General features: G+C 31.0%; 9 protein-coding genes across 10 annotated transcripts; 5 read left to right on the forward strand and 4 right to left on the reverse strand.

Annotated features, from left to right (window-relative positions):
- The first annotated feature begins 332 nt into the window (after nt 1-332).
- AIMP1 (aaRS-interacting multifunctional protein 1) lies at nt 333-1,667 on the forward strand. Of its 2 annotated transcripts, XM_075823424.1 has the most exons (2): nt 333-482; nt 541-1,667. In XM_075823424.1, the coding sequence occupies exon 2, from the start codon at nt 616-618 to the stop codon at nt 1,570-1,572; it is 957 nt and encodes a 318-aa protein (XP_075679539.1). In that variant the 5' UTR covers nt 333-482; nt 541-615; the 3' UTR covers nt 1,573-1,667. The 2 variants fall into 2 exon arrangements, with proteins under 2 accessions (XP_075679539.1, XP_075679538.1); XM_075823423.1 differs by lacking the exon at nt 333-482 and having other exon boundaries at nt 489-1,667.
- Nucleotides 1,668-1,684: 17 nt separating this feature from the next.
- Nucleotides 1,685-3,264, forward strand: LOC113791759 (testis-specific serine/threonine-protein kinase 4-like). The gene is made up of 3 exons (XM_027341581.2): nt 1,685-1,850; nt 1,915-2,690; nt 2,899-3,264. The coding sequence occupies exons 1-3, from the start codon at nt 1,719-1,721 to the stop codon at nt 3,164-3,166; spliced, it is 1,176 nt and encodes a 391-aa protein (XP_027197382.2). The 5' UTR covers nt 1,685-1,718; the 3' UTR covers nt 3,167-3,264.
- Nucleotides 2,843-4,991, reverse strand: LOC113791760 (glycerol kinase-like). The gene has a single exon (XM_027341582.2). It carries the CDS (start codon nt 4,881-4,883, stop codon nt 3,261-3,263), a length of 1,623 nt encoding a protein of 540 aa, XP_027197383.1. The 5' UTR covers nt 4,884-4,991; the 3' UTR covers nt 2,843-3,260.
- A 110-nt stretch (nt 4,992-5,101) lies between these two features.
- On the reverse strand, nt 5,102-5,805 carry LOC113791779 (U6 snRNA-associated Sm-like protein LSm5). The gene is made up of 5 exons (XM_027341605.2): nt 5,670-5,805; nt 5,500-5,595; nt 5,408-5,435; nt 5,282-5,354; nt 5,102-5,221 (listed from the first exon to the last, which is right to left on the reverse strand). The coding sequence occupies exons 1-5, from the start codon at nt 5,716-5,718 to the stop codon at nt 5,189-5,191; spliced, it is 279 nt and encodes a 92-aa protein (XP_027197406.1). The 5' UTR covers nt 5,719-5,805; the 3' UTR covers nt 5,102-5,188.
- On the forward strand, nt 5,802-6,523 carry Lamtor3 (Late endosomal/lysosomal adaptor, MAPK and MTOR activator 3). Its single transcript, XM_027341604.2, has 3 exons — nt 5,802-6,035; nt 6,096-6,186; nt 6,239-6,523. The coding sequence occupies exons 1-3, from the start codon at nt 5,940-5,942 to the stop codon at nt 6,505-6,507; spliced, it is 456 nt and encodes a 151-aa protein (XP_027197405.2). The 5' UTR covers nt 5,802-5,939; the 3' UTR covers nt 6,508-6,523.
- Nucleotides 6,524-6,540: 17 nt separating this feature from the next.
- Nucleotides 6,541-8,488, reverse strand: LOC113791777 (transmembrane protein 39A). Its single transcript, XM_027341603.2, has 4 exons — nt 8,112-8,488; nt 7,870-8,053; nt 6,970-7,812; nt 6,541-6,904 (listed from the first exon to the last, which is right to left on the reverse strand). The coding sequence occupies exons 1-4, from the start codon at nt 8,204-8,206 to the stop codon at nt 6,671-6,673; spliced, it is 1,356 nt and encodes a 451-aa protein (XP_027197404.1). The 5' UTR covers nt 8,207-8,488; the 3' UTR covers nt 6,541-6,670.
- A 142-nt stretch (nt 8,489-8,630) lies between these two features.
- LOC113791776 (choline/ethanolamine transporter flvcr2a-like) lies at nt 8,631-12,182 on the forward strand. Its single transcript, XM_027341602.2, has 2 exons — nt 8,631-11,738; nt 11,827-12,182. Exons 1-2 carry the CDS (start codon nt 10,359-10,361, stop codon nt 11,989-11,991), a joined length of 1,545 nt encoding a protein of 514 aa, XP_027197403.2. The 5' UTR covers nt 8,631-10,358; the 3' UTR covers nt 11,992-12,182.
- A 247-nt stretch (nt 12,183-12,429) lies between these two features.
- Nucleotides 12,430-13,995, forward strand: LOC113791960 (putative MFS-type transporter C09D4.1). Its single transcript, XM_027341813.2, has one exon. It carries the CDS (start codon nt 12,479-12,481, stop codon nt 13,907-13,909), a length of 1,431 nt encoding a protein of 476 aa, XP_027197614.1. The 5' UTR covers nt 12,430-12,478; the 3' UTR covers nt 13,910-13,995.
- Polr2F (RNA polymerase II subunit RpII18) lies at nt 13,945-14,658 on the reverse strand. The gene is made up of 3 exons (XM_075823413.1): nt 14,500-14,658; nt 14,172-14,432; nt 13,945-14,110 (listed from the first exon to the last, which is right to left on the reverse strand). Exons 1-3 carry the CDS (start codon nt 14,526-14,528, stop codon nt 14,020-14,022), a joined length of 381 nt encoding a protein of 126 aa, XP_075679528.1. The 5' UTR covers nt 14,529-14,658; the 3' UTR covers nt 13,945-14,019.
- Nucleotides 14,659-19,382: the final 4,724 nt, after the last annotated feature.

Consider the following 19,382-nt stretch of genomic DNA (forward strand, 5'->3'; position numbering starts at 1 on the left):
ATTTGTTGTTGCTGTTTAATGTCATTGATTCATACGAATAGAGGAACAGAATAATAATAATAAAATTCATTCTTTTTCTCATCAATTTTGATTCATTTACACAAGATGATATTATTTTATTCTTTTCATCAACATTTTATCGTTTTTAAATCTTTTTCTCAAATTCAACTTCCGTTTGTTGTCAAGCTGTCAATGTTTGTTTATTTTACTTTTGGATTTGTACAAACAATGAAAATGTCATTAAATGAACCGCAAAAATAACGTGGAATTGTAAAAATTTAATGTTGCAAGAATTGCAATTTTCAAGAATTGTTTCCACACATCTGCTGCCATCTGTATTCGAGGATATCATTTGAAGGACTAATCGAAATCAGCTGCATTACGCGGTCATTCGATTTCAGCGTGGGATGAGTATTAATCGTTTATTTTTTCAACGTGGCTTTTTTTCAACATTCATTTCATGAATTGAAAAAATTTCTTGGGTATTACCATTATTTCCTTATGCCTAAGTACTGGTCTCAATTTATTGTTTCGTTACAGAATTATTGGCGATATCGTTTATTCAATAGAAATCGTCGTTTGTTTCCGTTGCCATCTTCCCGAACACAAGCTGATATGATGTCACACGATTTTATCCGACAACTTCAAGCCAATCACGAAGTATTGGCATCAAAAATTGCTCAAATCGAATCAACATTGCAGTTTAAAAATAAAAATTCATCTTCAGCTACAAATCAAAAGGATATTGAAGTCGAAAGACAAAAATTGATATCTGAGAATCAAAGCCTCCGTAATGAAATTCAACGTATTACAAAACGATTAACAGATTTGGAAATTCAAATCCAAGGCCAAGATTTATCGAAAAAAGTTGTCAACGAATCATCGGATCAAATATCAAACTCTTCATCAACGCAACCACAAACACAACCCGCGGCCAAAGTAATTGCCGTTGAAGCCGAACAAAAGACTGAAAAACAGAAAAAAACTGAAGCAAAACAAACCAAATCTGATACTAATAAACCTAAAGGTAACAAAGGAGGTAAAGCGGGTAATACTGTCGAACCGGAATCTGAAAGGCCAATTGATGTTAGTCGTTTGGATTTACGTGTTGGAAAAATAATCGATGTTAAAAAACATCCGGATGCTGATTCACTTTATGTTGAACAAATTGATTGTGGTGAAGACAAACCAAGAACTGTTGTGTCAGGTTTGGTTAAATTTGTTCCTTTAGAAGAAATGCAAGATCGTATGGTTGTCGTCCTTTGTAATTTGAAACCGGCCAAAATGCGTGGCATTGTTTCCGAAGCTATGGTCATGTGTGCATCAACGCCCGAAAAAGTTGAGATATTGTCACCACCGGCAGGATCAATGCCTGGTGATCGTGTAACGTTTGCTAAATTTCCCGGTCAACCTGATCAACAATTGAATCCAAAGAAAAAAATCTGGGAACAGATTGCTCCCGATCTAACAACCAATGATAATTTGGAAGCCACATACAAAGGCGATACGTTTATTGTTGCGGAAAAAGGTCCTGTTAAATCTATTACATTAAAAAATGTTCCGGTCAAATAGATTTTTTCTTTTCATTTAATTTTCGAAATTAATTAAATTGTTTTTGAACATTTTTTTTCTTACAAATAAACAATTAATATTTTCAAGTATTTAAATCAGGTTAAGAATTTTTTAAAAAAAGATGTTGTTAAATGCCTTAAGCGAGAATGAGCAAAAGACAAGGCAAATCCGGTGGAACTTCAGCGTCGACAATTGATATTGATCCAAAAACAGCGGCAGTATTCAAGCGTAAAAATTATCACATCTTAAATCGTCTTGGAGCTGGAGCATTCGGAACTGTAGGTTTTAATTTTTTCATCATTTTTTGGCAATATTTTGTTTTTGTTCACATTTTGATTTCAGGTTTATAAAGCTGAACGAATCAATCAGCCAAGTGAATTGACAGCGGTAAAAGTTTTAGAACTAACTCAAATGTCTGCCAATTATCGGGCAAAATTTTTGCCACGTGAACTTCAAGCATTGATCGAAACGAAACATGAAAACATAGTCGATGTTTTTGACATAATACGAGCAAATCAACGGATCTATATTTTTATGGAATTTATGGGAGGTGGTGATATTGCAGGTTATGTACGAAAAAACAATGGTATTTCAATGAAATTGGCTTGTATATGGTTTTTACAGATAACCAATGGCCTGCAACATCTTCATGAACAATTATTAATGTGTCATCGAGATATTAAATTAGACAATATGCTATTGAATGATCAAAACATTGCAAAATTATCAGATTTTGGATTCGCAAGACAATCATTTGATTCTAATACTAATAGGGTTTTAATGTCAACAACATTTTGCGGTACATTGCCTTATTATTGTCCTCAATTGTTACAAAAAGTTCCCTATGATCCATTTAAAGCCGATGTCTGGGCTATGGGTGTTTCGTTTTTCATAATGCTTGAGAATCGTTTTCCATTCCATTTCAAGGATAAGCCATTGATGTTACAGGAAATGACCGATTATCCAAAATTCATTCGATCCAGATTCAGCGGGAATACGCCAAATGAAGCGAGACGATTATTGGAAATGATGATGAATCCGAATGAAAAGGAACGTTTAAGTGTAGGCGACGTACAGCATAATCGATGGCTACATCGAACAGGATCAACACAATCTTTGTAACAATAAAAAATGAAGTATTAATTTCAAAGGGAATTATGGCGAAATTTTTTTTAAAATTTTCTTTTCTCATACGTTGTTTATGAATATTATCCTTGTGTACTTTTGTCCTGTTGACCATTGAAAAAAAATTGCCTGCATGCCAAATTCATTTTGTGTGTGAAGCTAAGATTTAGTAAATCATTTCGTTTTTTTTTCTCGTTTGAGTCGATATCAAATTTCCAAAATGGACAAAGTGATCCCGAAAGTTCATGCTGAAGAAGAAGAAGAGGAAGAATTAGTCGACCCGATGACTGTATTACGTGAACAATGTACGACCGAACATTGTCAATCATTGAAGGATAAATATGAAGCTTGTAATGATCGTGTCAATTCAAGATCGGCAACTACCGAAAGTTGTTTCGAAGAAATTGTCGATTTCCTTCATTGTGTTGACCATTGCGTGGCACCGAAATTGTTTTCCAAACTTGTATAGCGATTATGAATAATTTGGAATGTAAAATCCTGGCTTTGCAATTAAGTTTGTAATTGAATAAATGATTTAGATTTGCAAAATAAAATTTTTTTAATTAATTCTTTGATTGACTATAGATAAGTAAAGCAAATGTAATCATTGTAAATGATACTAATGGTATCATAGACCATCGTTTTTGTTGCAATTGAAGTTGCGCGAAATTTTTTTTATTAATCCATTGACGACTTCGATTGACTGCTAATCTCCATGATTCTTTCATTTTTTCACGCTGTCTGTTGGTGATTTTTGGCTTAAATATTTCTGCATCCTGAGTTTCTTGTTGAAATACAATGTTCACATTGAATGCCTGACCGGCTAGCATAGCCGCTCCTATCAATCTTAGTGATATAGATGCAAAATCTGGTCGTATGATTGTTTTGTTGGAAATATCAGCCAGTAGCTGACACAATAGGTTAATGTTGCTTAATTTTCCGTTTACAATTAATTTAGAGGATTCAGTTCCAATCATATAGTCTAAAATGTCACTTGTTTGATGAGCAACCGATTCTAAAGTGGCACGAATCAGATGAGATTTACGGCTAAATTGTGACAAACCGATGATAGTACCAGAAGCATTTGGGTCCCAATATGGCGCATCTAAACCGTGAATAGCCGGAACAAAATAAACACCACGATTCTCTTCTGATGATAGTGAGTCGATCTCATCAAAATCACCGATTAATCCAAGATTATATTGTAACCAATCAAAAGCAATAGTTAAAGATCCTTCAAGCGCGTAATGAATTGGTTGTTGGTCAGATAATTGATAGGCGATAGTTGAAATCAATTTTTGCCTACTTTTTACCGGAATTCGAGATAGAATTTCACTATATGGACCAGGTCCAATGTTTTGCTGAACAAAACATGTATCATCAAATGTTATTTTTGTATCACCTAAATCTAGACATTGTTGACCAAACAATTCAGCTTGTTGATCTGCGATCATTCCAGTAATAGGCACTCCTCGAAATGGTTCTATTTTAATTTCACCAAATGTATAAGATGATGGATGAATGATTGGTAAAGATGATTTTTGCACTTTGAATAATCTGCAAAGATCCTGATCCCAATCAACAATTTCCAAATTCATCAAAAAAGTAGCACTTGCATTTGTCACATCAGTACTGTGCATTCCGGTCAATTTCCACAAAAGCCATGAATCTATGGTACCGATCATTAAACGATTTTGCCGATTGGCAAATTGAATTTTCTCATCATTTTTGAATAACCATAACAATTTTGACGCCATGAAATAATGTAATAAAGGAAGGCCTGTTTTGATTTTCAATTCATTTGAATCGATTTGAATGTTTAAGGATTGAATAAGATCTTTCGAGCGATTATCTAGCCATAAGATTACATTGGTTAATGGATCACCCGTATATTTATCCCATACAATAAACGTCGAACGTTGAGTGGTGATCGTCATACATTTGACACAAGTTTCAGTTTGATTTTCATAAAGATTTCCGTAGACAACCTCGAATGCTTCCAGAATCGAACGAAACAAGTGATCGGGATTTTGTTCAAGCCATCCATCCTGTGAGTGTTGGCATGGAACATGAACATGATGTTGAGCCACAATAGAACCATTTTTCATTGAAACTACGGCAAAGCGTATCGAATTCGCATTTTGTTCGATTACTCCAATTAGATTTTCTATCCGTTCTTCATCCATGGATTAGCGATTGATGATTTTTTATCAATGAAGACAAACGTTTTTTAACCATCATAAACATGATCGAGGATAAACAAACCGAATTTACACATTAGTTTTATTAATAGTAATTGTGATAAAATTGATTCCTTGAAAATCAAAAGAAAATCGAAGGTCAAAACATCGTTATCCCTAGAGATAAAAGAGCTGATAATAAACATTTTCAACTAAAATGATAGTAGTGATTAAAAAATTATCTCTTTATTTGTGATTTTTCATTTTGGTTAATGCATTTATCAAGTTATAAAGCAAATAGAAAATTGATTTTATACATCTGGCATTTCACCCCCAGGAACCATCTACAAAGAAAAAAAATAACTTTAAAAAACGATTTCAGGATTTTTTTCGGATAAACTCACCATACAAACATTAACACCGTTCAACAAAATTTGATCTAATTTAGTTACACGTCTTCCTTCGAGAGTATTTTCGCTAGAAAAACATATTAAATTAGATTCGGAAAATCAGAAAAACATTACACTTACTATTCAGTGACATCTTCCAGTACCATATCTATGATTAAAAGAGGAAAAGATAATCAAGATTTATATGAGAAAATATTTGCAAAGTTACTTACTGACGAAATCATCAAAACCTAATAATGTTCCGACAATTTCTTTGTCATTCTTCATGATTATATGAATTCTCGAACCGATACATTTATCAATGAGTTCTGAAATTTTAAAAAAATTTCACCTTATTATTGTTTGACAACGTTCATCAAATTCATGCTTAAAATGAACATACCTAATGGTAAAATTGTTGATGGATTAACGATTGGAGTTGATGTTGCCATTTTTTCATTCGATTAATTGTGGTTAATTTTTGTTTTAAAATTTCTGATTTGAACACGTGATGAAATGTGATCCAATAAACAATCCGTTCATACATATGATGATATGATCATCAAAACAGGCAGAATTGTGGGCGAATCATTTGGCATCATCATCTGACCAAATTTGACAGGAAAATCAATCAAATCATTCTATTTTAATTCATTAATTGATTTAATGAAAAATGCCTGGAAGGAATACAATTCCAGATCGAAGTACAACGATTCCAAAAACAACTGGACCATCATCTAGTTCGGCTAATTCACCTCCATTGCTCGAGGTTGTTTTTCGTGTGATAAATTTAAATCAATCTAATTGTTATTTATTTTTTATTGAATAGGAACTTGATCGTGAATTACGAACATTATTGAAACATTTTGATGGAATTGCTGCTTTCATCTGTGATCGTGAAGGTGCTTTTCTGATCAAAGGTAATTTTCTACAATCTTACTGACAGAATTCAATTTTATTGTTAAAATTTAGTTTTAAATGATTCTAAACCGGATGAAATATTTCTACAATCAATGTTACATCAGAAATTGATCAATTCAAGTGAGAATATTCATAAAATGAATCTGGATGCACCTTCTAAGATTCTTCTGGAATATGATCGTTATCAAATAATGCAATTTTTTTCAAACAAATTTATTGTGGCTTTTATCGCTTCCAGTCAATGTCCGACTGGAACTTTGTTCGCTCTTGAACCAGATAGTTTGGCTATATTTCAGATACTTCGTGAACATTTTGATTAAAAAATTATTTTTTTTTCATTAAATTGTTAATTTAATAAATCCATGATTGAATGAGTAACACAAAAAAAAATCAAAATGTAAATATCAACAAAAAAGAAAGAAATATGTGTTTTAACACGATTGGTTATATAAATAATAGTGGTTTTTGTATGAGTTTTTTTGTTCATTCTGATTTAGGATCGATAAAATGTCTTTCATGTTTGTAAATCTCTTTGAGAATCCAAAATGATCGCATTAAACGAAATACTGCCAGCGAATTGGTCAACATTAATAATGACATCGATATTAATTTATACCATTCATAGCTGCGACATAGTAAGATGAATTGAAAAATTATAACTCCAATGATTGATGACAATAAGGTTAGGAAACCACAAGAAGGATCAGAGAATACAATCTACACATGAGAATAGTTTAATTAAAAAAATATGTTATGAATTTGAAATTATATATAGAACTTACATAAAATCTGAAATGAGATTGATTACCCGGCTCGGCACAAGTCATATTTGCTTCTGATTTATAGTATTCCTTCAGATGACGGACAACGATTCCCGGTCCATAAATAATAGATTCTGTCCACGATGGACATGGCAGTACAGTATTTCTCGATTCAAGTTTTTGCCATTTACCCAAATGTAATGATGATCGGTGAAGTATGTCGTAGAATTGTGGAGAATAAAGATGTGATGTTAACATGAAAAATGTACACATGCAAGTTACGGCGATATGTTGAGCTGTCCAGAATGTATCATATTCATGTTGTGTAGGAACAATAGCTAAAGGTAGAAATGAACCATAATATGATACATAGATCGAACGAAAAATAATAAATTTAAGACGATCATTGAAAATATTTTTCAATTTTTCAACTTCATCGCGAACCAAAAATGGCGATATTGATGTACATGTATGTTGAAATGTTGGAAAACAGGTGGATATTGATGTTGGTTGTAACATGAAATGTACAGCTTGCAAACAAATATCTAGATTTGTCGTTTCGGAATCTTTGATCCATTGATAGGTACGAATCAAATTAGGTGAATAAAGAATTGAATAAATTAATAATGGACACAAAAATGTTAAAAGACCAACAAAACTATATGTTTGAAATAATATTAATAGCAGATAGGTTTGTATGTAGAAAAATGTTGAACAAATTAATACATTGATCAGATAGATGTACGAAATACGTATGGATAATGGTAGAAAAAATTGAAACTTAAAAAATAAATGTGAAACAAAAGATTTTATGATTGTCGTAACACAGAATCCGACCACATATGGATTGATCAGATGAAAATTCTAAATTCGAATAATTAATGAATTTAATGATGTTAGTGTCAGATTCATATTACAAACCATTGCATAGCGGCGATAAGTATCGGGCATCCACCAGAATGTACGAAATAGATTCAAATATTGCGTTGACATAGCAATAACGAATATAACAATCGTTTGCATTTCATACAAAAGTTCATTTTCATCCGATAATTCCGGCAATTCTACATGATCAGGAGGCGTGAAAACGCTATTCGAATCGATTCTGTCAGAGTAGATTAAAATTGATTTTTTTTTGGACATTAACCGAATGTGACACATACCTTTCGGTGGTTGTTTCGTAGGTATATTTTGGTGCTAATTTTGATGAATTTCGACCTCGTGGAGGTAATAAATAAACTTTATTATTCTTTCCCATATCAGAAGGATTAAATCAACAAACAAAGTGATTTTTTCAAGTGATCAAAGAATTTTTTTATTCGCTACAGAATTATATCAATAAATTTAAAAATTTGACAAAACAATCATCAGGTAAATGATTGTCGAATGATAAAAATATTTAAATTCCAAACAAACAATTCATTCATCAAGCTGATATGAGAAACTTTTTGACCGTGTAACTCCAAGAATTCCAAAATATTGTCGTAATTATTTTCGTGTGAGAAAATGAATGAATTTAATTGGAAAAAAAATTCTGAACACGAAACATGTCATGAAAATGAGAAAAAAAACGGGATTATTCCGTAAATAAATGACATAACTTTTCAAGTTTGTTTTGATTGTGTTATAACAATCAGCTCGATTATCATTAAATAAAAATTACCATCAAAATTTCTCCTTTGATCATCGTAAAAATACGATTTCATTTAAACTATTTGCAATTTTTCAAATCAAAAGCATCAAGATTTATTTGAAAAATAATACTTTGAATCGATTATCTTTGATACAATTCCAAATGATTTTTGATATGTTTTTCTGTTTATCATAATTTATATCGTCATTTCATTTTCCTGGTTTTCTTCCCTACTAATGACCTTTTATCATTATCAACAAACTAAACAAGATCAATTATGTTTTATCATTCATTTTATTTCAGTTTTTAATTTTCATCTCTTTTTCCATATATATTAAATAAATAAATTAATGATTGTCATCAGTAACCAATTTCAAGATGAAAATTTTCCAGAAACATTGGACTTCTAAAATATCATCTACAATTTTATCATCATCAGATTTGACAATAATTAAAATGAGAAAAAAAATTATTTATGAATTCATTAAAGTGTGTCATAAAAACAGTCGTATCATCAAATAAACTTTATTTTATAGATAAATTGTTTCATTAATTTTTCTATTAATGATTCGTTAAAACATCCACGCGCTACACTCATTTATTTATTTTAAAAAAACAATATCAACATAAACAACGGTCATTATCATTGCGTATATTTTATCTTTGAAAATTAAAACGCCTTCAATTGATATTTGCCATCATCATCATAAGTTTATAAAATATATTTGCTTTTCTATATCGATCAAAACAATATTTTTTTTTCTATTTCTTATTTATTGACTTTAAGCTTTTTTTGATAAAAATTGTTCTGAAAAATTATTGGAAAAAATATATTATCAAATTATTGATCGATAATTTGCTGACCATCATTCAATGAAAATAGATGCAAAAAACGGAAAAATATTTCATTTTATAATTAGTTGCCGTTGCAATTGATCATGACGAATAATGAATAATTGGAATTTTTTCTTCGTTTTTTTGTTTGGATATTTTTTTCGATGACTCGACCAAAATTGGTAAATGTTATTTATTGCCATCAGCATATTATATTTAGAAGACAAAAAAAGCGAAAAAATCAAATCTACAGAATCAATCGACATATTCGAATACAAAAACTTTTTTTTCAACATTCGAAGCCCTTTGCCATTTCAGTTTTTTTTTCCTGTAGTTGAATATTCAAAAGGATAAACTAAATTTGTACGAAATTTCTGCAAGCATCGATTTATTCGTGCTCAATCAAGTGTCCTTTGATTTTTTTTTTGATATTTCTTTTAAATAACATCGATCATTCAGCCTAGTTATGGTGTTGATGGTGTTAGAAAAATAACAAAAACAAACATTATTTTATATAATACAATACAGGAAAAAAATGTAACCAGCGTCAAATATCATCCGCATTTTTTTCCAATGATCAAATCTCAAAATTGAATAGTGTACTTTTAACGCAGATCAGCTATCAACCTTGACAAGAACAGTAGCAACAACGTCAAAAACGTACCAAATAGATTGCCAAAAATTTTTTAACGACGATGACTTCAACTTATCTTCTGTGATTAGTACTAACAAAATCCGATCATCCTTAATCGATCTCAATTAAATTTTATGTGCAATTAATTCACTTAATTTATACTCGTAATTGGGACTTGTTACCTTGAAAACAATTATCATAATAATAGTGATATAATTATTATCATATAAATAATTATTGTTTGCCAAAATTATTCAATTCTTCCATTTAATTGAAAATTAATCAAACTGCATGTGTTAAATACGAGATATGGCCAAACATCAATCGATATCCGAAATAAAAAATGAAAATGATGTTAAAAAGATGAATAATATTGGTTTTGAAGATGATTCATCCATTTCAGATATGACTGCCGTTACAAATGATTTTCGATCGTCATTGCCATCATCGATCAATGAATGTGTTGAGGATAATTTACAGAATTTTCCTATAATTAATAATGATGATGATGAAAAGTCCCTTGATTTTAAAGAAGAATTTAAAGTTTACAGGATAAGACATTTTCTTTTATTAATATTTATTACATTATCAATGACCAATGCTTTTCATTGGATTGAATATGCTATAATTGAAAAAATTGTTTGTGATTATTATCGGATATCGACTTTCTGGGTAAATTGTACTTCAGTGATCTTTATGATCATTTATATTATTGGCATAACACCCGCAACATTCATGCAGGACCGTTATGGTCTTCGTGTTTGTTTAATATTTGGTTCATTTATTAATGCGCTTGGATCGTGCATAAAATGCCTGTCCGTATCACGATCAAGATTTTGGGTCGCTATGATAGGTCAAACTTTAGTGGGTATTGCTCAATTATTCACATTAAATATACCACCAATGCTTGCAGCTCAATGGTTTCCATCAAATGAAGTTACCAGAGCTACGGCTTTTGGAGTTTTTGGTAATCAAGTTGGCATTGCACTTGGTTTTCTTATACCACCATTATTGATGCCCGAATTGAATTCTACATCCAACGAAGAAAATCTTTCATCCGAACTAATTAATCATATTGAACATGGATTTCATTATCTTGTATGGGGTTTATCCATCATAACCACAGTGATATTTTTGTTAATATTGATCTTTTTCAAAAATCGCCCTGAACAACCACCAAGCAAAGCTCAAGCATTAATTCGTTTTATGGAACAAGCTGATTCGAAGCAATCATATTTCGAATCAATCAAACAATTGATTAAAAATCGAAATTTCGTCCTCCTATTAATCAACTATGGATTAATCACCGGAGTATTTTATGCCCTATCAACTGTTCTAAGTCAAATGATCACACGAACATTGGGTCCAGAGTATTTGGTCGAAGCTGGTTATATGGGGCTTACTATTACTTTATCGGGTATTACCGGTTCAGTGGTTTGTGGTTATTTATTGGGATGGTCTGGAAAATTCCGGCTAGTCAACCTGTTGATTTATATTTTTTCGTTTGCCGGTACAGCGGCATTTGGTGTGGCCATCGAAATTCGTCATATAAATCTATTGTTTATTACTTGTGCCATATTAGGATTCTTTATGACCGGTTATCTACCTATTGGATTTGAATTTGCTGCCGAAGTCAGTTATCCACAACCAGAAAGTACTTCGGCTGGTCTATTAAATGCTTCAGCTCAGGTAAAAAAAAAAATGAATGTTAAGAACTATTTAAATTTACCAAATTTTTTTATTCATTTTTTTTTTTTTTTTTTTTTGGTTGAGATAGATATTTGGTATCATTTTCACTTATGCATCGACACCTATCATCGATCATTTCAATTCAGTCTGGGCAAACATCGGCTATTCGATTGTATTGGTTATTGGTGTTATATTATCATTTTTCATTAAGAATGATCTCCGTCGACAAAATGCTCATATGCATTCAGTTTGATAAAAACTTGTGATGATTTTGCACTAACTCAAATTTTAAAAAATTATCATTTTTTTCAGCTTCTATCATAGTTTGTTGATTTATGCAATTTTTTTTCTACAAAATTGTTTTTGTTTTTTTTGCATGCATTATATTATATATCTTAATATTTATTATACAAATACTATATTTTCTGAATAAAAAATCTTTTTTAATATTATGCCAATTACTTTCTCCGTATCTTTTCTAAATTTGAAATATTCTATTTCCATGGCTTCGAAGAAAAAATTTGCGCAAATGTTTGGGGGGCGACAATTTTTATTGGTTGATTTTTAATTAATTTCATTTTTAGCAATTTAATCAATTGAATTAGCCTTGTTCGATTAATATTAATTTAATTATTTTTATTTATAAAAAAAAATTCGCTTTTCCTTATAAATTGAAAAGTTATCGAAGGGAATCAATTTGATATTGTGTTCATAGTTATCATATCATATGTTCGTTTGCCATGGATAATAAAGAAATAACTGATTCGGATACAATATCGTATTCAAATAAAGATTTGTCGGTCAATTGTAATGTATCCAAAATTCGATATTTTCTTTTAATTATATTTATAATTCTATCGATGAGCAACTCTTTTCATTGGGTTATGTATGCTATTGTTGAAAATATCGCTGAAGAATATTATCGCACGACTTCATTTTGGATCGATAGTACATCGACAATCTACATGATTACTTATGTTATCTTTATAATTCCAGCAACATATTTTTTGGATCGTTTTGGACTACGTATTTCACTAATCATTGGAGCATCATGCAATGCTTTAGGCTCATTTATCAAATGTTTTTCCATTGAACGTTCGCAATTTTGGATATGCATGGTTGGCCAAACAATATCTGCTTGCGGACAATTGTTTATTCTGAATATTCCACCTATGTTATCGGCTACTTGGTTTGCCGCTAATGAAGTAAACGTTGCAACGGCCTATGGTGTTTTTGGAAATCAAATAGGAATAGGATTTGGCTTCTTGATTCCACCGTTGCTGATGCCGAAACTAGGGCCACTAAATACAACAAATGTTACATTATCGATGATGGAACTGAATCCGGAATTTTCGGATGAGATAAATATTAAGATTCGACAAGCATTCATATGGATAACACGGCCTATGGCTATCATTTGCTTAATAATTTTGATATTGATTATAATTGTCTTTAAAGATAAACCCGATGTTCCACCAAGTGATGCTCAAGCATTGCGAACAAAATCTGAGAAAGAATCTTATATTGAATCGATGCGAGGACTTATTCATAGTCGAAATTTTTGTCTTCTTTTTTTCAGTTATGGACTAAATGCAGGCGTTTTTTATGCAATCAGTACTGTATTAGGCGCTATAGTTGTAAAAACAATGGGTTCGGAATATCAAAGCTATGCGGGATATATGGGCTCATTAATTGTAATATCCGGTATTTTCGGATCGATTATTTGTGGCTACATTTTGGCATGGTCAGGCAAATATAAATTGATTACCGTTATCACCTATGTATTAGCCATGGTTGGATTCATAATTTTTGCGGTGGCTTTGAAATTAAAATCAATTTTAATGATGTTCTTTGTAAGTGTCATTTTGGGTTTTTTCATGACTGGTTACTTGCCGATTGGATTCGAATATGCCGCCGAAGTAACATATCCACAATCAGAGGGTACTTCTGCTGGCCTATTGAATGCATCAGCTCAAATATTTGGTATAATTTTGACATACTGCTCTTTATCCATGATTGATATCATCGGACCATTTTGGGTTAATATTGGCTTTGCCATTATATTGGCTATCGGAGTTGTCTTAACATTACTAATCACTAATGATCTTCGCAGGCAAGAAACAGCACAAGCAATGAAAAAGAAATCTCTGTCAAATGAGTTATCATCTTAAAGATTGAATTAAATCAAATGTTTTACTCAAAAAAATCAAAGGAAACTTTCGAGTTTTAATAAAATTAATAATTTATTTATGAAAAATACATTTAAAAATTGAAAAAAATATCAATCAGTAATGATGAGCTCATCGATTCCCCAATCTTCATAGCTACCATCTGGCAAAAATCGTCGGATAATTAATGGTATTTTACGTTCCCTTAAAAAAATATTTTTGAAAATTAATATGGTAAAAAAATATAATTAATTTAATTTCTCACTTTAGTTCTTTCATGGCGATTTGTAACGGATCAGTTTCGCCTTCTAATTCCACCATAATTGGAGCGCACATAGCAATCTGTAAGGCTCTAGTCCCCAACACTCGAGCTCTTTCATATTTGGTCATATATGGTGTAGTTATCTTTTTGGCATTTTGCTTCTGTTGCATCTGATCGGATGGCAAAAATTCAACATTCTCTTCATCGACAGCTTCATCGCCAATATCATCAGCATCCACTGCATCTTCGAAATCCCCTCCAAGGCTAACAATTTGATAAAATAAACATCATCATTATTTATCATAAACGGAAGAAAATTATTACAACATACTCATCAACATCATATTCGTCATCAGACATTTTCAAAAAATATTAATATTTGTTTAAAATTGAAACCAAAAAATGAAAATTGTAGAAATTTCCAAAAACATGCCTAGAACGAGCTATTCATAAAAGACGATTCGAAATTCGACAGAAATCAATTTAAATACCCAAAAAAAAATTCCAACATAAGTAAACACTCACTGAAAAAAAAGTAAAGTGGGTTAGTACTAACCCAAATGGGTTGGGGAGCCTGGGCACACCATTTTGGGTTAGTACTAACCCATTTGGGTTAGTATCAATTTAGTTGCAACCAAATGGTCTTATAACCTTTTTGGGTTAGTACTAACCCTGATTGCAACCAAATGGTCTCCTAACCTTTTTGGGTTAGTACTATCCCAATTTTTGTTGCAGCGGCTCCTTTCCCCCTTTTTATCCTCCCCAAATAATTTAACCCCATATTAATTAAAATTTAATTGATTTTATTAAAATAATTAATTAATTAAATTAAAAATAAAAATTGTTTATATTTTATCTTCCGATTGTACTCGTCTTTTCGTGCTATTCATCGCTATTCATAATTCCAAAAGTGAATGTCCAAATTTCAAAGATAATCCGATAAAACAGGTTGCCAATATCCAATATCAGTGATTGATACCAATGTCCATCAACTATGATCGATAGCTATAGCCATTCCAACAAATGATGAGATATAATGGTAAATACCTGACGGAAAAAAATATAAGTTGTCAGTTTGTTCATTTCATTTAATCACATACCATTCATTATCATTCCAAATCGATGTCAATTGTGCCGATATTCGACTGATTTAATCATATTTGTCGATTGTTTTGTTGGTCACAAAGTTTCACCCGACACCGAATTCAATAGGAAATAGTTCAGACCATGTTCTCTAATCCTAATCTAACCTAGCCTATCCTATTGTTGAACATTATCAAACTATTCTTGAATCAGATGCCGATGAACAATGAAACCAACAAATCAATCTGGAATATGATAGTCAATCGAATATTGTTTCGACATTCATTAGTAAAGACTTGAGAAACTAAAGTGAAAGGTATTATGGATTAGATTTCAAATTTACCTGAATTATTACCAGCAGTTTTATTTGGGACCATGTATTTTCCTCACCAATTATCCATAGACTTTTGCCATGTCGAATGATATGCTAAAACGAAGGAAAATTATGATCATTTTCATGTTACACAAAATGATAACATTACCTTTATTGATTTACTGGAAATGCTAATTATCACCATAACGAAACTGAAAAATTAAACTTAGAAAAGATGTGATTAAATGAAAGTTTATTTAAAATGAATTATCATTTGATAATTACAAACTTGAATAAATGCCATCGAGAAAATGATCATTTTTCGTCACTTGCATCAGAGATCGTTCAAACAATTTTCATCAATTTCGTGGTCAATTTTTAATCTGAAACAAATAAAAGCATAAACAAAGATAATCTTTAATCAATAAAAGTGGTTGTTCCAAAAATTTGGACCAAAATCAATGATTAAAATTGGAAAAAATAACTTATAAAATCAACCAGAAAAAAACGTTCGAAAAACAACCGTCACCGAAAAAAGTTCGAAATAGAATGACGAGGACAAACGATTTTGACGACCGTTGAATAGAACTTTTGAAACTTGCATTCTGATTGGACGAAAGAAAAGTATAGAAAATAGTTACCACTAGCCGCCACTAGCTGAGAGAGAATTTTTACGCGCTAAAACGATTTACACTATCGAAAGTACAAGCCGTATTTGTATTGAAAATAGTTAGCATTTGACTATGCGCAAATGTTCATTTGTCAAACTTGAAAATTTTCGGAAAAAAATGCATTATAATCTTCCATAGATTTAACATTGGCAAACATTAGCAATTAATTTTATTATCATTATTTCCAACTTGTGAATTGATGTATTTCAGAGATGATCAATCCTCTTGAATTGATAAATCTGAAAAATATTTTAAAGTAAAAAAAAAGGGAATTAGAACGGACATAACACGAATTTTGAAAATAGAAATACGACGTAAGAATTTCGCTGATAATTTGTTGAGAAGCGGAAAAGCGCCAAATTCATTCACAAATGGAGAAAGCGACCAATTTACCATAACAAACCTAACATGACCAGGAAGAACGGCAAATTTTATGATGATCATATCAAATCAAATGATCATATTAGAATTAGGTCGATAATTTGGTCAGAGGAAGAAAGCGCGCTAAATTAATTCAAGAATTGAAAAAATGACAAATTTTAACTTTACATAAACTAAATTCATGCAAACGCTGATACAATTCACATTGATCATATTAGAATCGAGTCGATAATTTGGTCGAAGATAGAAAACGCGCCAAATTAATTCAAGAATAGTGAAACGATAAATTCAACAAAACAAACCTAACATGAACAAGAATTTTGAAAATAAGAAACAAAACCACATTGACCATACCAGAATCGTGTTGATAATTTGGTTGAAGACAGAAATGGCGCCAAATTAATTCAAGAACAGTGAGAACGGCAAATTTCAACCTAACACAAACAAGAATTTTGGAAATAAGAATACAATCCACATTGACCATATTAGAATTGTGTCGATAATTTGGTCGAAGATAGAAAACGCGCCAAATCATTTCACGGATAGTGAAAACGGCAAATCATAACCTAACATGAACAAGAATCAAGAAAATGTTGATATGATCCACATTAATCATATAAGAATTTTGTCAATAATTTGGTTGAAGACAGAAATGGCGCCAAATTTAATCACAAATGGAAAAAGCGAAAAATTTACCATGACAAACCTGACATTATCAAGAATCTTGGAAATACAAATACAATCCACATTGATCATATTAAAATAGTCTCGATAATTTGTTTAAAGTAAGAAAACGCGCCAAATATTTTCATGAATTGAGAAAACATTAAATTTATCAAACCAAACCTAACATGAACAAGAATTTTGGAAATAAGAATACGATTCACATTAAACATATTAGAATTGTGTCAATAAATTGTTTAAAGTAAGAAAACGCGCCAAATTAATTCAAGAACAACGAGAATGGCGAATTTCAACCTAACATGATCAGGAATCTCGAAAATACAAATACGATCCACATTGATCATATCAGAATAGTGTCGATAATTTGGTCGAAGATAGAAAACGCTCCAAATTAATTCAAGAATATTAAAAACGTTAAATTTACCAAACCAAACCTAACAAAACAAGAATCTTGAAAATACAAATACGATCCACATTGATCATATAGGAATTGTGTCGATAATTTGGTCGAAGGAAGAAAACGCGCCAAATTAATTCAAGAATAGTGAAAACGTTAAATTTACCAAACCAAACTTAACACAAACAAGAATTTTGAAAATAAGAAACAAAACCACATTGACCATACCAGAATCGTGTTGATAATTTGGTTGAAGACAGAAATGGCGCCAAATTTAATCACAAATGGAAAAAGCGAAAAATTTACCATGACAAACCTAACATGAACAAGAATCTTGAAAATACAAATACGATCCACATTGTTCATATCAGAATAGCGTCGATAATTTGTTCAAAGAAAGAAAAGGCGCCAAATCATTTCATGAATTGAAAAAATGACAAATTTCAGCTTAATATGAATAAGAATTTCACAAACGCTGATACAATTCACATTGATCATATTAGAATAGTGTCATTAATTTGTTCAACGTAAGAAAACGCGCCAAATCATTTTACGGATAGTGAAAACGACAAATTTCAACCTAACATGATCAAGAATCTCGAGAATACAAATACGATCAACACTGATCATATCAGAATTGTGTCGATAATTTGGTCGAAGGAAGAAAACGCGCCAAATCGATTCACGAATAGTGAAAATGTTAAATTTTAATTTGCAAACAAGAATCTTTAAAATTCAAATACAATCCACATTAATCGTTTATGAATTCTGTCGATGATATGGTCAAAGAAAGAAATGGCGCCAAATAAATTCATGGAATAAGAAAACGACAAATTCAACGGATCAAACTTAACATAACTGAATGAAATGCATGTTGCTGAACAGTTAGAAAATGCAAATTAATTAGTTCGATAATTTAATAAGGTCCATCAATCAATCATTAGGGGTGACCAATTGGGTGGTCATTTTAGATTTGGAATTTGGAATTGCTGAAGAAAGATATTCTTCATGTTAGATTACCAATTTGGATTTGCTGAAGAAGGATATTCTTCATTTTAGATTTGGAATTTGTATTTGTTATGAAAAGATATTCTTTGGGTTAGATTACCAATTTGGATTTGCTGAAGAGCGATATTCTTCATGTTAGATTACCAATTTGGATTTGTTATGAGAAGATATTCTTCATGTTAGATTACCAATTTGGATTTGTTATGAGAAGATATTCTTCATGTTAGATTACCAATTTGGATTTGCTGAAGAAGGATATTCTTCATTTTAGATTTGGAATTTGTATTTGTTATGAGAAGATATTCTTCATGTTAGATTACCAATTTGGATTTGTTATGAGAAGATATTCTTCATGTTAGATTACCAATTTGGATTTGTTATGAGAAGATATTCTTCATGTTAGATTACCAATTTGGATTTGTTATGAGAAGATATTCTTCATGTTAGATTACCAATTTGGATTTGTTATGAGAAGATATTCTTCATGTTAGATTACCAATTTGGATTTGCTGAAGAGCGATATTCTTCATGTTAGATTACCAATTTGGATTTGCTGAAGAGCGATATTCTTCATGTTAGATTACCAATTTGGATTTGCTGAAGAAGGATATTCTTCATTTTAGATTTGGAATTTGTATTTGTTATGAAAAGATATTCTTTGGGTTAGATTACCAATT

The sequence above is a fragment of the Dermatophagoides pteronyssinus genome, unplaced genomic scaffold (assembly GCF_027571235.1).
Source record: "Dermatophagoides pteronyssinus isolate colony J.1.1.1.1 unplaced genomic scaffold, Derpt_VIB-CSIC_2022.12 sq0028, whole genome shotgun sequence".
In the NCBI taxonomy this organism is placed as follows: Eukaryota; Metazoa; Arthropoda; class Arachnida; order Sarcoptiformes; family Pyroglyphidae; genus Dermatophagoides; species Dermatophagoides pteronyssinus.

Bases quoted from the DNA above. Each gene is read 5' to 3' on its own strand.
- LOC113791777 (XM_027341603.2), bottom strand. From the start codon at position 8,206: ATGGGAAAGAATAATAAAGTTTATTTATTACCTCCACGAGGTCGAAAT. The intron at 8,054-8,111 runs GTATGTGTCACA...CTACTCTGACAG, and splicing joins TACGAAACAACCACCGAAAG to AATCGATTCGAATAGCGTTT. The intron at 7,813-7,869 runs GTTTGTAATATG...ATTCGAATTTAG, and splicing joins CTTATCGCCGCTATGCAATG to AATTTTCATCTGATCAATCC.
- AIMP1 (XM_075823423.1), top strand. From the start codon at position 502: ATGCCTAAGTACTGGTCTCAATTTATTGTTTCGTTACAGAATTATTGG.
- Polr2F (XM_075823413.1), bottom strand. From the start codon at position 14,528: ATGTCTGATGACGAATATGATGTTGATGA. The intron at 14,433-14,499 runs GTATGTTGTAAT...TCAAATTGTTAG, and splicing joins GACGAATATGATGTTGATGA to CCTTGGAGGGGATTTCGAAG. The intron at 14,111-14,171 runs GTGAGAAATTAA...TATTTTTTTAAG, and splicing joins ATCGCCATGAAAGAACTAAA to GGAACGTAAAATACCATTAA.
- LOC113791760 (XM_027341582.2), bottom strand. From the start codon at position 4,883: ATGGATGAAGAACGGATAGAAAATCTAATTGGAGTAATCGAACAAAAT.
- LOC113791776 (XM_027341602.2), top strand. From the start codon at position 10,359: ATGGCCAAACATCAATCGATATCCGAAATAAAAAATGAAAATGATGTT. The intron at 11,739-11,826 runs GTAAAAAAAAAA...TGGTTGAGATAG, and splicing joins TATTAAATGCTTCAGCTCAG to ATATTTGGTATCATTTTCAC.
- LOC113791759 (XM_027341581.2), top strand. From the start codon at position 1,719: ATGAGCAAAAGACAAGGCAAATCCGGTGGAACTTCAGCGTCGACAATT. The intron at 1,851-1,914 runs GTAGGTTTTAAT...TTTTGATTTCAG, and splicing joins GAGCTGGAGCATTCGGAACT to GTTTATAAAGCTGAACGAAT. The intron at 2,691-2,898 runs GTAACAATAAAA...TTCTCGTTTGAG, and splicing joins ACAGGATCAACACAATCTTT to TCGATATCAAATTTCCAAAA.
- LOC113791960 (XM_027341813.2), top strand. From the start codon at position 12,479: ATGGATAATAAAGAAATAACTGATTCGGATACAATATCGTATTCAAAT.
- LOC113791779 (XM_027341605.2), bottom strand. From the start codon at position 5,718: ATGGCAACATCAACTCCAATCGTTAATCCATCAACAATTTTACCATTA. The intron at 5,596-5,669 runs GTATGTTCATTT...TTAAAATTTCAG, and splicing joins ATCAACAATTTTACCATTAG to AACTCATTGATAAATGTATC. The intron at 5,222-5,281 runs GTGAGTTTATCC...TTTTCTTTGTAG, and splicing joins ACGGTGTTAATGTTTGTATG to ATGGTTCCTGGGGGTGAAAT.
- Lamtor3 (XM_027341604.2), top strand. From the start codon at position 5,940: ATGCCTGGAAGGAATACAATTCCAGATCGAAGTACAACGATTCCAAAA. The intron at 6,036-6,095 runs GTTGTTTTTCGT...TTTATTGAATAG, and splicing joins ATTCACCTCCATTGCTCGAG to GAACTTGATCGTGAATTACG. The intron at 6,187-6,238 runs GTAATTTTCTAC...GTTAAAATTTAG, and splicing joins AGGTGCTTTTCTGATCAAAG to TTTTAAATGATTCTAAACCG.